General features: G+C 36.6%; 1 protein-coding gene across 5 annotated transcripts in view; it reads right to left on the reverse strand.

The window, feature by feature from the left end:
- Nucleotides 1–15,050, reverse strand: part of LOC131056102 (putative GTP diphosphokinase RSH1, chloroplastic) — a 135,037-nt gene extending 119,987 nt beyond the window's left edge. For 2 of the 5 annotated variants that reach the window (XM_057990443.2, XM_057990445.2), the window contains exons 1-3: nt 14,505–15,047; nt 14,278–14,361; nt 11,980–12,155 (exon numbers count right to left, since the gene is read on the reverse strand). In XM_057990443.2, coding sequence (XP_057846426.1) covers nt 11,980–12,155; nt 14,278–14,302 — 201 coding nt within the window. In that variant the 5' untranslated portion in view covers nt 14,303–14,361; nt 14,505–15,047. Of the gene's footprint in view, nt 1–11,979; nt 12,156–14,277; nt 14,362–14,504 lie in introns of all 5 variants that reach the window. The other 3 variants (XM_057990442.2, XM_057990444.2, XM_057990446.2) reach the window with 3 other exon arrangements.
- Between the last annotated feature and the right edge of the window lie 1,957 nt (nt 15,051–17,007).

Below are 17,007 nucleotides of genomic sequence, written 5' to 3' on the forward strand. Positions count from 1 at the left end.
TTATACTAAGGTAGAAAAGGCCTTCAAAGACATGATGAATAAAGGTTTGCTTCCAAAACTTGATGATCCTGGGCTAGGAAAGAAAAATCGCTCCTGACCCTTGCTGAGGGTCCAGGGCGAAAATTTGAAAACCTCTTATTCTGCCTTGCAGAAACAAGACAAATTTGGATGGAGTGGATAAGGAAAGACATTACCTGGTGATGAATAAAGTTTCAACGAAAAATGATGATGGATTGAGTCTAGATTTGCAAAATCGCTCCTAACCATTGCTGAGGGTCCAGGGCGAAAAACTTGGAAAGAGGATTTTCTTGCTTAGTTTGGAGGCATAAACATGATCTTGCTTGGTGAAGAAGTTTTTAGATGAGGAAGTGAGGATTTTTAGTCAAAGTTGCAAAAATCGCTCTTGACCCTTGGAGAGGGTCCAGGGAGAAAAAGTGTACCAAAATCACACTTTTTCTCCTAAGTTGGATAGAGCTAAGTCTGGAATTCAGTAAGAATACCTATTTGAGATGCCTTGAAGAAATTTTGAGCTTTGAAAAATGTCAATTTTGAGCCAAATTATGAAAATCGCTCTTGACCCTTGGAGAGGGTCCAGGGCGAAATTCCTCTAAAGCATTATTTCCTTCAAGATTTTTGATGAAGTAACTTGGTGGTGCAAGGAAATGGATCTTGGAAATTGCGTAGAGAGTTCAACGATTAAGTTAAGGTGGATTATAAGCCTAAAATGAGAAAATCGCTCCTGACCTTTTGGAGAGGGTTTAGGGTGAAATCCACATTTCCACCTAAATTCCTCATGCAGAATACCAAAATTTGAAATGCAAGACCTGAACTGGATATGAATTTACCCTCCAAGAGATTTTAGAGTCAAGGTACGAAATATTCAAGGCTAAAAGTAAATTTGGAAAATCGCTCCTGACCCTTGGAGAGGGTCCAGGGCGAAATCATTAGCAAACTTCATTAAGACCTTGATTAAAAAATTGATATTCTCCAGTTTGCACTAAATCACCAAAATTGCTAAATTTGAGGCATGTGGAAAATTAAAACTTAAATTTGAAAGCATTTTGCATTTAATAAATTAATTTTGACCTTGGAAAAATCGAAACAAGCATCTTGGAGGCATCTAAAATTAATTTTTTTAAATTAAAATTTATTAAAAAGCGCTCAAGGCATTATTTTGCCTTTATTTGGCAAGTCGGCCCACTTTTTTTAAAAGGTTTTATTTATTTTTACCTCTTTATTGGCAAGTCAGCCTAGGGGAAACAAGAGGTGAGCGCTCTATATAATGGGGGTGCTTTGTTCAAGTTTTAATCATTCATTCATCCCTTCTTGAATGCGAAGTTGAAGTGCGAATTGGAGGAGCGAAATATAGCATGTTTGGAGCGAATTTCTACTAAGTGTGGATACTAAGGAGGGTGGAATTTATTCTTTTTGAAGCTAGAGGAGGCGCAATCCATCCAAAGGAAGACTATAATCTAGGCCTTGTCCATCAAAGTCTAGTTTTCTTTCATCATTGTCAAGTCTTTTTGAGTACTCAAGAGGAGGTATGGCAAAATTATCTTAATATCCTTATTCAAGACTTGATTTTTTTTTGAGCACTTTTTTTTTAGAAAAGTCTAAGTGTTGATTAGTTAATTAGGAAATGATAATTCTAGATTTATCATGAGATTTCCTAATTAATATCTTAAACCCTCTTTTTGAGTCTTATTTTCTACCCTTTAATGCTCAAGGACTAATTTTGAAATGTTGTGTAGGTATCAAGATGACGACTCCAAAGGCTCGAGTATCTACTAGTCACCTGACACTCATCAAAGAAGATCAGAAGAATGACGAATTGGAGACCAGGATCGTGTCCAAATGGAGTAATATCAGAGACACCAACTTAGGAAACTTCAATGTGAAGAAGTTTCAAGAAGTCCCATACATTGACAAGCCATCACCTGTTGCAAAGAAGATAATTGAGAGTGGTATCATCAAGGCTGCAGGTTTCCCCCCCGCCATCAAGTGTCATGAGTTGATGATCGAATGTGCCCGCCACTATGACTCACAATCAAGAACGATCATATCCAAGGACGGGAACATCTTAGCTTACCTTTCAGAGGAGGCCATAAGTGAAGCTCTTCACCTTCCAAAACATAAAGATATGATTTACAAAAGCTTAGAAGGAGCCAGGTCAATCTATGAAGATGATCCTGATACTTGCCTGAATCTCATCAATAAGAATTGGTTGCTCAAAAGTCGGCCTCGCCTGAACAAGATTCCCAATACATCGCATAGGATCGACTTCGAGGAGGAATACAGAGATTTGGTAACTTTGCTCAATCGAGTTACAGGGGCTCCTCAAGCCTTCTACTTTGAAAAGTGGATGTTCTTCTTCATTCAAGTGATAGTCCAAGGAAAAGGAATGCTTGATTGGGCCAGAATTATTAGCAATTGTCTGGATGTGCAGTTGAGAAGGCTAAGACCCACCAAATCGTTCTACATGAGCTCATATGTTATGTATGCCTTAATCAGGAGTTTTGAGTATGCAGGGCTACCTCACAGAGGAGTGATCGGAAGAGGACCCGAAGAAATGAGAGTTTGTGACTCTTATGTTCATCTACATCATCCGCCTAGAAGTGACTACAAGTTAGTCAATGATACCTTCACGATGAACATTACTAGGATATTGCAAGGTGGGATTCATAATCGACTATCTCTGGATGCACAAGAGCTTGTGAAGAAGTATGGTGCATGGTTCATCCAGTTTCAAAAGTTTACATACATCAGAGTTCATGGGTGTCCTTCACCTCCCTACATGTTGCCGAGGTATCCGACAGACAGGATAGTGCTACTTGAGGTGACTAGACAATTGGCAGCTTATGCAAAGGCATCCAGACACAAGCATGGAAATGGAATTCCCGTGCCCATCATACTAGGGAATTCACTTGAAGTGTGTCCTAACACTCAAGCCTCAAAAGATGCAGAGAAGGAATTATCTTTATATTCATTCACATCCTTTGCCTCGCGGGAGAATTTTGATCCTCACGGTTATATGGAGGAGACAAGCGATAAGAAGTACAAACAAGAGTTTCAGGTGGACTTTTGGATGAATCTCCCAAGTGATTTAGAGGTTAAAAGAAAGATGCATTCCAGGCTACCCTTAGATTTCATCAGGAAATGCAAAGCTTTTAGAGTAGCTGATCAAGCCCAGGATAATGGTAGATGCCTCCAGTCGTCCTATGAGAAAGAAGACAAAGGAGTGAAGATAGATTGGAATGAGCCCGAGGTTTTAGACTTGAGAGCTTTGATGGCCCCTGTTTTATCATGCACTCGCAGATGGGTAGATGTACAGCATCAGAAGTTGAAGGAGCGGAATGTATCAATGACTTTTACTTTGGAGGCAAGATCAGAAGAAGGAGAAGCAAGCGTAAGTGAGAACACTTCTCATCCTAGAGGTGCAAAGAGGAAAGAAAGATCTGAGAAAAGAGAGCCTTCCAAGAAGAAGCAAGAAGCCAATCTTGGTCACCCATCGAGCACATCTTCTCGACATGAAAAGAAGGCAAGCCAAGGAGAGGGTCAAGGGAGGATGGTACCTGAAGTTGATGAATCTATGGAATCCATGGTACAAAATGACAAGCCAGAAAACGAACAGACGCCTCAACATTCGTCAAGTCAATCTCTCCAAGTTGATGCTAATGAGCTACATGAAGAGAAGAATGATGATGAAGTGACATCTCCTTTTCGAGAGGATGGACCACCGCTTAAAGAAATACAAGTAAGAGAAACAAGATCCGCCATTCCGGATTGGTTAAAAGAGAGACTGACAAGGGTGGTTGTGGTTGAAGAGGAAGAAGATGTATTTGATTTAGAAAGCCTTATAGGGAGTTCTCAAGAGGTGATAGAAAAGAAGAAGGCCACAAAGATGTCCAAGGTACTAAGGGATGAGGCAGGATCCAGGAAATTGCAAATAGCTACACCAGTAGTGGACAAGTATGAAGGTGAGATTCTTGCAAATGAGTATGACTTAGAAACATTTGAGCTTGGTCCACTTACCACCGAACAAGTAATGGAAGAGGCAACCGATTCATTTGAAGCACTTAAAGACAAGCTTAAAGAAGAAATGGAAAAAAATAAGAAGCTTGAGAGAGAGGTCGATGCTTGGAGAGGCTATTTTAGTCATCTCAATCAGCCCTTGAGACGTCAGGATCCAGCAGTATCTCCTTTACAGGCACTTCCTCTTGAATCAGTTGGCGAAGCAGAAAGGGTCAAGAGCTTGGTTCAGCTTATGAGCTCTTGGATTGATAAATCCCACACGATAGCCTTTGAATTTGCAACAAGAATGATGAAGACAATTCATCGAGCTATCCAGGTCCTTGAAGTTATCCATAGTCTAATGATAACTGTAGCCGCTTTCACTCACACTAGAGATGTTATCATTCCTATCCTACAAGTGATAAGGCAAACACCAAGACGGATCCTGGCACAAGAAAAGATAATGGATGGAGGAACTCATAACCTCCTACAGTGGTCAGCTCTGCTCCAGATGAAAGAGGTCCTTTTTGAAGACACTAACACCAAATGCAGTCAAGTGGAAGGTGTCATCCATCCAATTCAAGATAAGGTGTTTGAAGTGTTGTGTACCATTCTTGGTAGGCGGATCGAGATTGAGACAGATGTGGACATCCAAGAGTTGGAGGAGAGAGTCAAGGTCATCTTCTGCAAAGAGGAGAACGTCATCACAGATGAGCAACGAGATCTAATGTTCACTACCATGTTCCTGATTGAGAAGATCAAAGAACTTGAACATGCATGGGAGACAACTCTTCTCACTACTTTTGATCAAGTCCTTCACTTGGAAGAACGAATGAAGAATCTTCCTGAGATTCCCATTGCTGAGATTGAGGGAATTGTGTCCAGATTCGTTGGATATGCTAAAAAGGAGCATAGGAAAGGGAACAAAATTCTAGATGAAAAGTTGTTATAGGATGATGTGGCAACTTAATTCCTATTGGTCTATGTTTCCTCGATTTTTGTGCCAATTAAATATTTGGCTATGCATTTAATAATGTTCATATAAATGGCGGCCTTTTTTGTAACAAACCCTAATTAGGGTTTAGGTGTCAAAATCTCAGCCATTGATCTTCTTTCGATCTGGGCCATTCATTGTATTTGAGGATGCTATATATACCCTCACTCATTTTCATTTTGATAATAGTTAGAAGTTAGAGAAGAGAGAGAGCTTAGAGAAGAAAGTTATTGTGTAGCAAGATTGAGTAGTGAAGAAAGAATTTTGAACAATTGTTGTCTATTTGGCTTTGAGATCAATAAAATATTGAAGTTATGGTGTTTTATTGCAATACTTGTGGCTATCTTCATGATTGTTTATCTTCTTGAATCACTCTCAGTCGAAGTAGTATTTAAGTTTAAGTTTGAAGGACTAAGTGTTGTGCCTGATCTTTGGTGAGATTCATGTTCCAAACCACTAGCTTCTTATTGATTGTAAGGACGCCTTGTGTGGTCAACTGGAGATATTGAGATTGCTTAAACATTCAATCATTGTTGAAATATTGATATGTATCTATATGATAGTATCTATATCCTTGATGATTTGAAAATCACTGAATCACCTTAGAAGATCGCATCAATTCCAGTAGAGTTGTAATTTCTTGGCAATACTGAAATTGGTAGAATCTTACCAAGTCTAGCCTACATTGAGTCATTCTTAGGATTAGATTAGAATTCATCTCTTGAAACCCTTGTCTTTTGCTATTTTTGAGAATCTGTTAGTATTAGGAAAATCATGTTCCTGCAGTCAAAAGAGAGTGACACGGACAAGCTTTCTCAGAAAGTGCGTAAGACCCCTTGAAGAAACAGCATTTACAACGAACACTGGTGCTTATCCACACGTAGAGATCCTACAACGAAGATCCTTGAAGTCACCCTGATTGATCCTTTTTCGCGATATCTTCAGCATTCAGAGGCTTTAATCAAGAGAGGATAAGGTACCATTTGGGTATTTTATTCTGTGTTTGGCTGTGTACAAAATACACATCAACACTACTCCTCATACCGAATGCAACTGAGAAGGTGACGGTGAAGGTGGTGTTGTAGGCAATATTGGAGGTGGCAGACATGGTGATTATCTACGGGTGAAGGACAACATAGATGCTCTCCAAATGATAAGGGTTGTACACTTCCAAACGAAGATCCGTCAGGAATCGCGTTCCCGTGAGAACGTAATTGAAGTGTGGGTTGGAGTCGCCAGCCTTGACTCTACCGTCGGGCAAGACGTTGGCAGTGGAGTGGTACATTCTAGAGATACCGGTGGCCGCGAGAACGTAGAAACGTTGCTGCCCAATGGGTAGACTATGTCTATAGAGATTGGGCGTGAAGACTGGCGTGTTGGCCATGTCCCACCCGGCCACACCTTTGGCTGCTCCGTTTATGATTAGAATTTCGTCGTTGGGGAGAATGAGCATGTCAGACATGGTTCTTGGCTCGAGCATGTCTTCCATTCTCCACGAAGGATTGGCGTCTGTGATGACCATTCTTCCACAGCTGCGCAGGGCAGCCGTGAAATTACTGGCTTTGGTGGTGGCGTAGCCATTGTCGGGACAGCCACCGCAGATGAGGATTTCACCTTGGTGGCATTCGGTGTTATAATTTGCATCCAAAATCCACATTGATGACCGAGCTAGCCGTATCATTTTTTTTATTGGTTCGAGCATTTCGAGTTTGAGGCTTAGAGCATTTGGTCACAACATTAAAACTTTGACTAATGTATTGTCTTCGGCTTTGATTGATATACAAGCTGACCTCAAGTTTGTAACTGAGGTGTAAGCGATATTTCTATTAGAAGCAATGTATAATGATCCGACTATTGTTCCGAGTTCAAAATTATTTAATTAAAGAGTGGTCTAGCATTCAAGATTGGAGTTTCAACAATTATCACTGGTATCTGAAGCAAGAGTGGAGGTGCATGGGCAAGAACAAGTTGAAGTTCATCTCGGATCCTGAAAGACCCATGCAGTTTATTTATTGGACTTCCTATGGGTCAGTCCACCATTTACATCTCTGCTGGAACAGTGTTGTCTATGACGACTCTACAGCCGTGGTGATTGATGGCATGAACTTCCTTGTTACGCTTCTATCTTCGTTTGTTGTGCCTCCTTCCATGTCTCTTTTCCAGCTCAAGTTTCAGTCTGTTGTTCAGAGTGTTACTTTTACTTCTAGAGGTTCTGAGGCTCATTTAGTTGTAGGACTCTCAAATGGAAATTTGAGTATCGTGAAATTTCCAGAAATGAGTATTTGGCATGAATTGGAAGATGTTGTATACAATACTGCAATTATTGATAAGAACAGTCTTCAAATAGAATTTGGCAACCTTAGACATATGACATGGATAGATTCCAATGTTCTTCTAGGTGTATTGCATTCTAACCGCAGTCAGGTGGAGGATGCAGGGTTCAAGTATATATCATCCAATGGTTGGGTTGTCAAATCATATGTGCATACAGTTATGCAGAGTCCAATAGTAGCCATTGTTGCAGATCATTGGAGAAATCATGCTCAAGGAGCGAGGATCAAGAGGGAGTTCAGTATTCAGAAAAATGGAGACACGGCTTGCTGCCATGAGACTAAGTTGGTGGCACATAACTGAAGACATCTCTCGAAAAGAAAGAACCTATTCAGTTTGTCATTGTGATCAATTTCTTCATAGAGGAGGAATTAACATTTAGAGGGAGTATGACAAACTATTAGAGGCAACCTTGGACAAGGAGGTCGGGAGGTTGGAGCTTCTGAGGGAGTCACATCATTATGAAGGTTTGTGTTAATGCATTCTTCTCTGTGAGGGAGAAGTTTGAGGTATAAGCCCTTGTTAATGCATTCTTCTCTTTGAAAGAGAAGTTTAAAGTGTCAACTCTTGTTAATGCATTTCTCCTTGAGAAAGATTTAAGGTGAAAGCCTTATCTCACCCTCTGATATGGTTCATGGTGAATGTCATGTGTATGACTCCATGACAAACATCATGTGAGAGAGTCCATGATGATTTTCTTGTACTTGTGTGTTTACTCTTTGGATGAGCCATGGTGAATATCATTGTGAGGTGACGATCTCACAATGATGAACACTTGTACATCTCACCATTATTGTAAGGTGACGATCTCACAATAATGGTTGTATATATCATTATGGTGGATATCATGTGAAGTGATATCTATGGATATGCCATAATGGTGGATATCATGTGAGGTGATATCTATGGATAAGCCATAATGGTGGATATTACATGAGGAGATATCTATGGTGGATATCACGTGAGGTGATATCTATGGATAAACCATAATGGTGGATGTCACGTGAGGTGATATCTATGGATATGCCACAACGGTGGATATCACGTGAGGTGATATCTATGGATAAACCATAATGGTGGATGTCACGTGAAGTAATATCTATGGATATGCCATAATGGTCGATATCACATGAGGTGATATCTATGGATAAATCATAATGGTTGATATCACGATGAGGTGATAAGCTTCTTTTATACACATAAGTGTGGTCATTGTGTTAGTCATCACGATGAGGTGATATGACTTGTAGAGATTAAGAAGGATTCCTCCCTAGCTAAGAGGGAGTGTTGATGATGTAGCGTCAGAAGTAATCCTTCAGGGCCAAATAACAGAGACCAAATATGTGAATGGCCTATCGGCCTTACATATTTGGTAATCCAATTTATTATCCATTGATATCGTATATATTGCATTACTGGTTTGTTTAATAATTAACCATTGCATTATCGAAATTGATATATATCAAGTTTGTTAAATAATTGTTAAGACAAACAAAGTATTGGTTCATGAAGAACCGATTGTGTTTAATTCATTATGAATCGGTGCATGTATATCGTGCTTATTGGAAACCGACTCATGTTGTGATGAAGAGTCATGAATTTGGTTGAAAGCTATCCGAGTTGATATATATATATGGATAATATATCTCCCTCTTGTAGTTTGAGAGATAGACACAAAAAAGAAGTTGGAATAATATAGATCTACGTGCAGACCACACACAAATCGAAATTATCAGCATAGCAGAAGACATAAGAATATAGAATACACGATATCAATCAGAGCAAAACCAGTCAACAAGAAAAAAATCATCGCAATTTTTAGGCCAAATATTTCTGACGAAGCCCACAAAAATCATGGCCGAAAATCTCCAGTGCCCAAACACAAACACAAGGCCCAAAAAAAAAACCTTCGAACCAAAAAAACCCTCGAACCAGACTTTGCAAAGAGGAATGCCCAGGAAGAGAAACTTATGAAAAAATCTCTTCAAAAAAACCTTCAAAATTTTTCACTAAAATAATTTTCGAAAATCTTTAATTTCCATGCTCTGATACCATGAAAAATAATTGAATTAATTAATTACGAATATACAACGTATATAAACGAATTACAAGATGGTCTTCTAAAAATAACGAACCGTTAAACTAAAGCTTCAACATGAAGCTAAAAAGCTAACTATGCATTCTTATAAAAGAAGCAAGAGTTGCACTTAAAAGACTAAACAAACTAAAAAGTTAAATGACCATTAATAAAGAACTAAATATAACTAACTAAAATATAATTAAACATTCTAATATGAATATGGAGATACTTGGAAGAAATATCACTAATATAATTGTTGATGGTGGATCTAGTGTGAACGTATTTCCAGAAGACACTTGGAGAAGTCTAGGCAAATCAATAATTTGGCCCCCAACTTTTCAACTAGTGAGTGTAGATCAACAAGGTATTAAGGTACTTGAGTTTTAATGGGTCAAAAGGCAAATATTTTTTGTTGAATTTTGTGTTCATTTTGTTACAAAAACAAAAAAGCGTATGATGCATTGTTGGGTCGAGATTGGCTAGCAGCAACCAATGCCAACCACAACTAGAAAAAATAACTCACTCTCAATTGAAAACAAAAGTCAGCAGTATACAATTGATTTGAAGAGCCAAGCAATAAGTGAGAAAGCAGCTTCATCTAATTCAAACTCTAACAAAGAATGGATAGAAAATCAAGATCACGGTCCAATAGAGCCAAATGATGAAGGGGTCCTAGAATTGCAATCGTTTTCAAAGGATGAAACAAATTCTCTCCGCAATCTATTTCATTGGCAAATGGAGGACTATGAGGTATTTCTATTAAACTGTAATTTTATTGAAACTACAAAGATTGATGAAGAGAAAAAAGGACTGTACAAAAAGCAACCATTGAATAGGATTTGCAAAAAACGGCAATTCCAATTCCAATTGAGGCACTTGACTTTACTAAAGGTTGCAAAATTAATGAAGGTTAATCTCAAAATAATAATATTAAAATATTTCATTTGGTGCACACAGATACTTGTCATCAAGTCAGAAGTAGAACAAGTTCACAAGAAAATTATAAAAAAGGTAAAAGTATCCTACAATGTGTAAGGCAGAGAAACAAAGTGGAAGAGGATAGTTGGGCCCCACTTAAGAAAAAAGAAAAGAATAATAGTAAAAGTTTAGTAAAAATTTAAAAAGGAAAAAAAAAAAACATTTTGTAATATCTAAACTCCCTAACCGTATGACTAGTAAAAGACAAACAAATTCTAAAATTTTAAATTTCAAAACCCACCATACAGTAGGCCACAACTAACTCCACTATACACTATTTTACTCCATTATAAGGATTGCAGCAGCAAAGACCTGTACACTATACGACTCCTCTTGCACAAATGTACGGTCTGCTATTTCATTCACTATACAACATTTGGTCTCTTAAAAATCATCCTTCAGCGTACACCCTCCATGATCATCTCATACAACCCCTCCATGATCTTGTCATACAATCTCCTTGCCTAGTTTGATCCACCAAACATCACATAATTCTTGCTGCATCTTGTACAGATTCATCATTATTGTAGTACGTCTTACCTTCACCATACATCCTGGAAATTGTGTAGCCACAATACAGTCAAAATTCGTCCCTATTGCTATATGGTTTCATGTCGGCCAATTTTTGGGTGTTGTAGGAAGCCCTAACTTGCTGATCTCTTGCAGTAAATCATCAATAATATGGATATATGGCCCTGCCATACAGGTTTCAATAGTTAACAAGAGTACTGTAACTATTAGTGAGAGGTTTGTAAAAATTGCACAATACAGCAATTCTTATGCATACTTCACCTACAATATTGTAACTAGTTTAGAAAATTATTCCTATTACAAGTTTGGAAAGTCTTATCTAATGTTACTTGATGCTTGTTTTCCTTGTCGTTTGGAAAACGACTTTTTCTTTGGGGAGGATGATGTAGTCAACATATGATAGCTTTATTATGATTTGTTAGTATGGTTGTATTCGACTATGTGTTAATTGGTTGTCAGCTTTTGGGTAGTTTATTGAAGTCAATTGATAGATGGTTGCGTTCACATGGCTACTATTGAGTCCTTTAAATAGCCTTAAAGTAGTCTGATCCTTAGCCGACCATCTCTGGTCTACTTCTGGGATATCATTGTGAGTGAATAAAGATATACTTTTACTCCTGTCTGGTATGCATTGTTATTTCTTTCATTTATTCAAGTATTATTTTTATGATTTATCAAATAAAGCAATAAACAATAGACTCAACCAATTGTAATCCAATCAAAAAAATTACGAGCAATTAAATTGAAACTCAATTTGTTGTAAATACATGCAAAAATCACATAATCATTTCCTGACTGCTGTAAACTAATTATTTTCTCTATTCATTTTACCATATGCACACTTGGAATAACATTTTGACAGATTTGAATAAACAAATACAAAGCATTTTCATATTGAATAAACCCAAATGAAACCACAACTTCAGTACCTGAGGCACCAAATGAACATCATCCAATCCAATAAAATTTTCAACATATATTCCTTTGGCAGTAATTTCGAAATAACTTCATAATCAATAAAATGGTTTCCATTGTGCTAGTGATCAATACTTACATAACCAACGTATTGGTGACTATTATTTCTCCCCTTTAATCTTCTTTGTGTTGTACTAGCAAAAGATCCACTCAATATCCTTGGTGCCTTCCAAGCACATGATAAAATATTGCACTCAGATCTGTTGCCTCCGTCAACTTTTATTACCTTACAAACATTCACGGCTTCAAGGGATACTGCACATAATCAATAAAGAAAATGAGCACTCAAGCAGTGTGAATTATCTAAACACAAAATGAGTAAAATATGACCAAAATCCAACTAAACAAATTGAGGACTCCTCAAAATCAGACTAAAGAATCAGCTTTTTATGTGCATTTTGAGGCTTCCTAAGTATTTGAACTCTGTTATATAATCTCAGTTACGAAATTCTATGCTACAAAGCTTCCCCAAAAAGTTATTATAGTTTGATTTTACCTTTTTATGATGAGAGTTTTCAGTGCACATTGATATAACCAAACTCATATGTATGAGTTGATAATAGCTGTTAAAAGCTGGAGTATATGATACAATATTTGCCCAAAAAGGGCAGTCATGGTCTAAAATTTGCTACATCCATAATGCTTTTCAGTGTACTTTCACTGTAACCAATTTCATATTATTGGCTTGAAGTTATGTATTAAATGTTAAATTCTGGTAAAATATTTGCCAAAAAATGACACTTATAATTGTAAACTTGTAATTATTTATAATCTTTATGTGTACATTGGTATAAACTAAAACCTACCCATTGTTATGTAGTACAATATCACCTCAAATTGAATATAATTGTCTAAATTCTTCTATTTATATGTTTTTGTAAGTTTTCAGCGTAAAATGATGTATACATGTTTGTGGCTTGAACTTAGGTATTACAGACTAAATTCTATTTCAATATTTATAATTTTATACAATGCTATCATATTTCAAAAATTCAATATAATTTTATATGACCCAATTTGCATTCATGGAAAGAAATTATCCATTGAACGCTCAATTCTGGTAACAATTTTTCCCCAAAAAAGTTGAGTATAGTCTGAATTAAGATACCCATATGATAGGATAAGGCTTTTGAAAAGACATGAGTGTTTTTTTGTTTCTAATCGCAAAAACTATTGGACATGTCCTTCCACAAACCTTATAGTACCATCATGGACTGTGGAAGCTTAATAACTATAATATCTAAGAAAATTTATCATCTGTCGGTGTAAGTTGATATAGTCAAATTTATACTGATAGTTTGAAATTGGCTGTTAATGGTTAAATCCTTATACCTTGCTTCCCCAATAAGGATTGCAATTGTCTAAATATTGATGGTGTGACCTTTCAGCTTACAATTACATTGATATGACCAGATTCATAATATTACCTTGATATTACACGCTAGAAATTGAATTTTAGTACAATAGTTTCCCAAAATGGATAGTTATAGATGAAAATTTGCTGTTCTTTATATAATGCAATGATACTATAGTGAGGCTTTAGTGTAGATTATGAAGCCAAATGTGTCTTGATGTTTTGAAAGTGGAATAAAAATCCACAGTGCAGACTGTAAAGTGGTGATTAGCTCAGTGATATAGCACCCCAGCGGCAAATGGGAGGCCCTAGTTTCAGAACCTAGCTAACCCATGGAAATTAAGACATCAGAGCTATTCTAAAAACACTAACAACAGAAATGTGGTCTGAGGAGAAGAAAATTTCACACTTTAGACCATAAAAGGATGAGCATTTCAATTGTAGCACACCAAAGCAGCAAATGGGAGGTTCTAGGTTCAAATTCTAGCTGGTCCACAGAAATTAACATTATAATTAGTTGTTAAAGTACTAATTGACATACAATGTTTCCCTGAGAAGGACCATCTGAGCTGTGATGTGTATGTTGTTAGCTATAGATGTACGTTGATATAGCCAAATTCGTATTAATGGCTTTATATGAGCTTTTAAAGACTAAATGGTCGCCTTGCGACCTAGAATTTGCTATTCATATGGCATTGTGTGCTTTTGCATTAGCCAATATAATATTATTCAAAATAACGGCTTGAAATTGCAAGTGGTTGTCTCAAATTGATATTGATTCCTTGAAAGAAGTTTTCAAAGACAATTTTTTAGTATAATTTTTTGCCTTATAGTCTAGCTTCTATGATAACCAAATTCTTATTAATAGCTTGAAATGACATGAAAATTGACTCAATATCAATACAGCTAAAATCATCTGAAGATGAAATGATATTACATAATGAAGCGCACTGTGGAGAAGACAAAATTCCAAATGTATAAAAGTTGAAATTACATCAAATCTCTAAATTCTTCATTGCTCACCCGATACCAACGAAGTACAGGCCATACTCTACACGGACAATTATTTCTGCAGGCAGCCCCCACAGTGTGCCCAATCATACATTTCTAAGTCAACAATAAAAGCAACAAGGCTTATTAGGAAACAGAAAATGCCAAAGAAAACAAACAACTACACAATTACCACACACAAGCATACAAAATCCTATCTTTACATACACAATAAACACACACTGCGTCTACACTCCTACCTTCGGCCCCTCTGCGTTTTTGCCGCTGCCAAACAGAATTTAGATATAAACCTTGAATGCTTATGCAACGCCTTAATTACTTAATTTACTCGCTATTTAACTAAAAATTATGTCGCAGGGCACCATCCGCCGCCGTAATAAACAAACAAATTCTCAAGCGCAGGACCAATGTGTTTTAAATACTCAAAATTTCTCACGTACACAGAATTCTCGCAACGTATCATTATTTCCTGCATCGCCTGCGATCAAAACCTTCCTAAAATCTTTCAATTAAACCCTAAAATTCGGCCAATTCGGCCCTCTACACCCTCATTAAGGGCTATTGCCCCTAATTAAGATTCTGTTCTCGAAATTATAGTGATAGTTTTGCAGCTGAGCATTGAATAAAAGGAAAAGACCATGAAGAGGTCAGGAGATCGATCCCAGCGCATGCATCAAACATGTACAGACACGAGGATTATAGATGATATGGTGTATGGATAATGAAGGAAGAGCGGACGTTGAGTCCACACAGATATTTTCCCGAGGAAATTTTTTTTTATTTGGACCATTAAGATTTGAATTAATTTAGCGTGTTTGTTGGTGTGGCCGATTGCTTGATTATCATTGGGCGGTTGCGGTGTGGGATATCCTCTCATAAAAAAACGAAATACCATTTGGCTACCTTGGTATTTTGAAGGGCGATTGTGTTAATGCTAAGTCTTAGTCTTCCTTTAAGATTTAGTTTGTTGTATTCTCCAATATATTCAACCGATGTAATCTTTGTAGGCAAATAAAACAAATTTTAATTAGGTTTAAGGAATAAGTAAGTAATTCAATTTTAGTAGTTTAATTAAAAATTGTAATAGCTTAGTACAATAGTTTGTGTTGTTTATTTTAGTAATTAATAGAAATCTATTTAATGTTTTGATTATAATTTTTTAATAGTAATTTATAATTGTTTATTTATTGTTGTATTATTATAAAATATAAATTAGATCATTTTAAATTTTTGATTGATTTAGATTTATAAATGTAGAAATGAATCTAATCAAATCAAATCAAATCTATAAGTGTAAATTTAAATCTTATGTACATAAGTGAATTTTGATCTATGAGCTTGAATTTGATATTTGTGACTCATAATGCCTACAACAAAAATTTAACCTAGATGTCTATCTAGACTTGCAATAACACATCTAGCAATGTTTAAAAACATCTTTGAGGATTTTTTTAAGTAAGAGATTCCTCATGTTTAGGAATTTGACGACATGGGAAATCCCATATGTAGAAAGCCCTTCAAAGGTGTTTGTAAGAATCACTAGATGTGTTATTGCAATTTCTAAATAAGCAACCAGGCAATTTACCCTAGATATTGATGTAAGAAAATAATATAATGTTGATGCAAGTTGTAGTGAAAGCTCTAGAATGATTCTTTGATGTAGAAAATGAATTTGGCCATTTCTTAAATACAACTCTAATGGTAACATCACACTTCAAATTGGCATATAATAGCTAGTGGGAAAAAAAAGGGCAAGGGTTTGCATTTGAATCTAAAATTTAAAAATTTAATGTTCATGTATGTAAATTATGCAAATGACCTAGATCATTCCCACTTGTGAATATAATTTTGAGCGAGAAAAGTATAGATTGAAGATCAACATTGATCCCTAGGGATGAGTGCAAATGAAATTAGGTAAGCCTCAAGTTATATGTTAGGTTTCAACATAAATCACTCCACTTGTATACTTGTGGTTGCATAAAGGACAATCTTATTAAAGTGAACCCAAGATGAAGAGGAAAAGTGTAAGGTATGCAAATTCCACCATTCTATCTACACCCCACTTTGATTTGTATGACTACTATTAAGGATGTATGTAAAAGTAGAACTGACAAATCAACATGAAAGTGTATATACACACTCATAAAAAGCATGTAAATAAAGTATGGATATAATTTTTTGGTACATACTCCCTTGTAATGAGTGCTTCATTTTGAGTCTTGTAAACAAATAATGAGTGGCATCTAATAGGCATTTAAAATAAATATGAATCATTCATGACCAAAAAAAGAAAATAAGTAAGATTATTCCACTTGTGATTTGTAGGAAAATGCCTAGGGTAGAAGAAGTGATAACTACTTCTTGAAAAATGACTATGAGGATCTCCTACCCTTTGAACAAGAAAGTGTGGTTGTCTTGGACCTCCTAATGGTCCTACCCTTAGATGTCCTTGTGATCCCCTTAGTGGTCATTGTGGTGGTGGTGGCATCATGATTCCCTTACTCACCAAGGCCTCTATGGTCATGACCCACCCAGCCAACTTCGATTATAGCTAGGATCTTGTCCATTTATAAGATTTGTCACCTCATGTAGAGATCTATAATACATGGCCTCCTATGTTGCCTTAGCTATCTCTACCACGACTAGAACCATGGGATACTTTGTTGCTTACCTCAACCTTTAAACCATAGCCTCTACTCATTGTTGTCACTCCATTGTCATATTCCTCTCCACTTAGAAAGC

This window comes from Cryptomeria japonica, chromosome 2 (assembly GCF_030272615.1).
Source record: "Cryptomeria japonica chromosome 2, Sugi_1.0, whole genome shotgun sequence".
Classification (NCBI taxonomy): domain Eukaryota; kingdom Viridiplantae; phylum Streptophyta; class Pinopsida; order Cupressales; family Cupressaceae; genus Cryptomeria; species Cryptomeria japonica.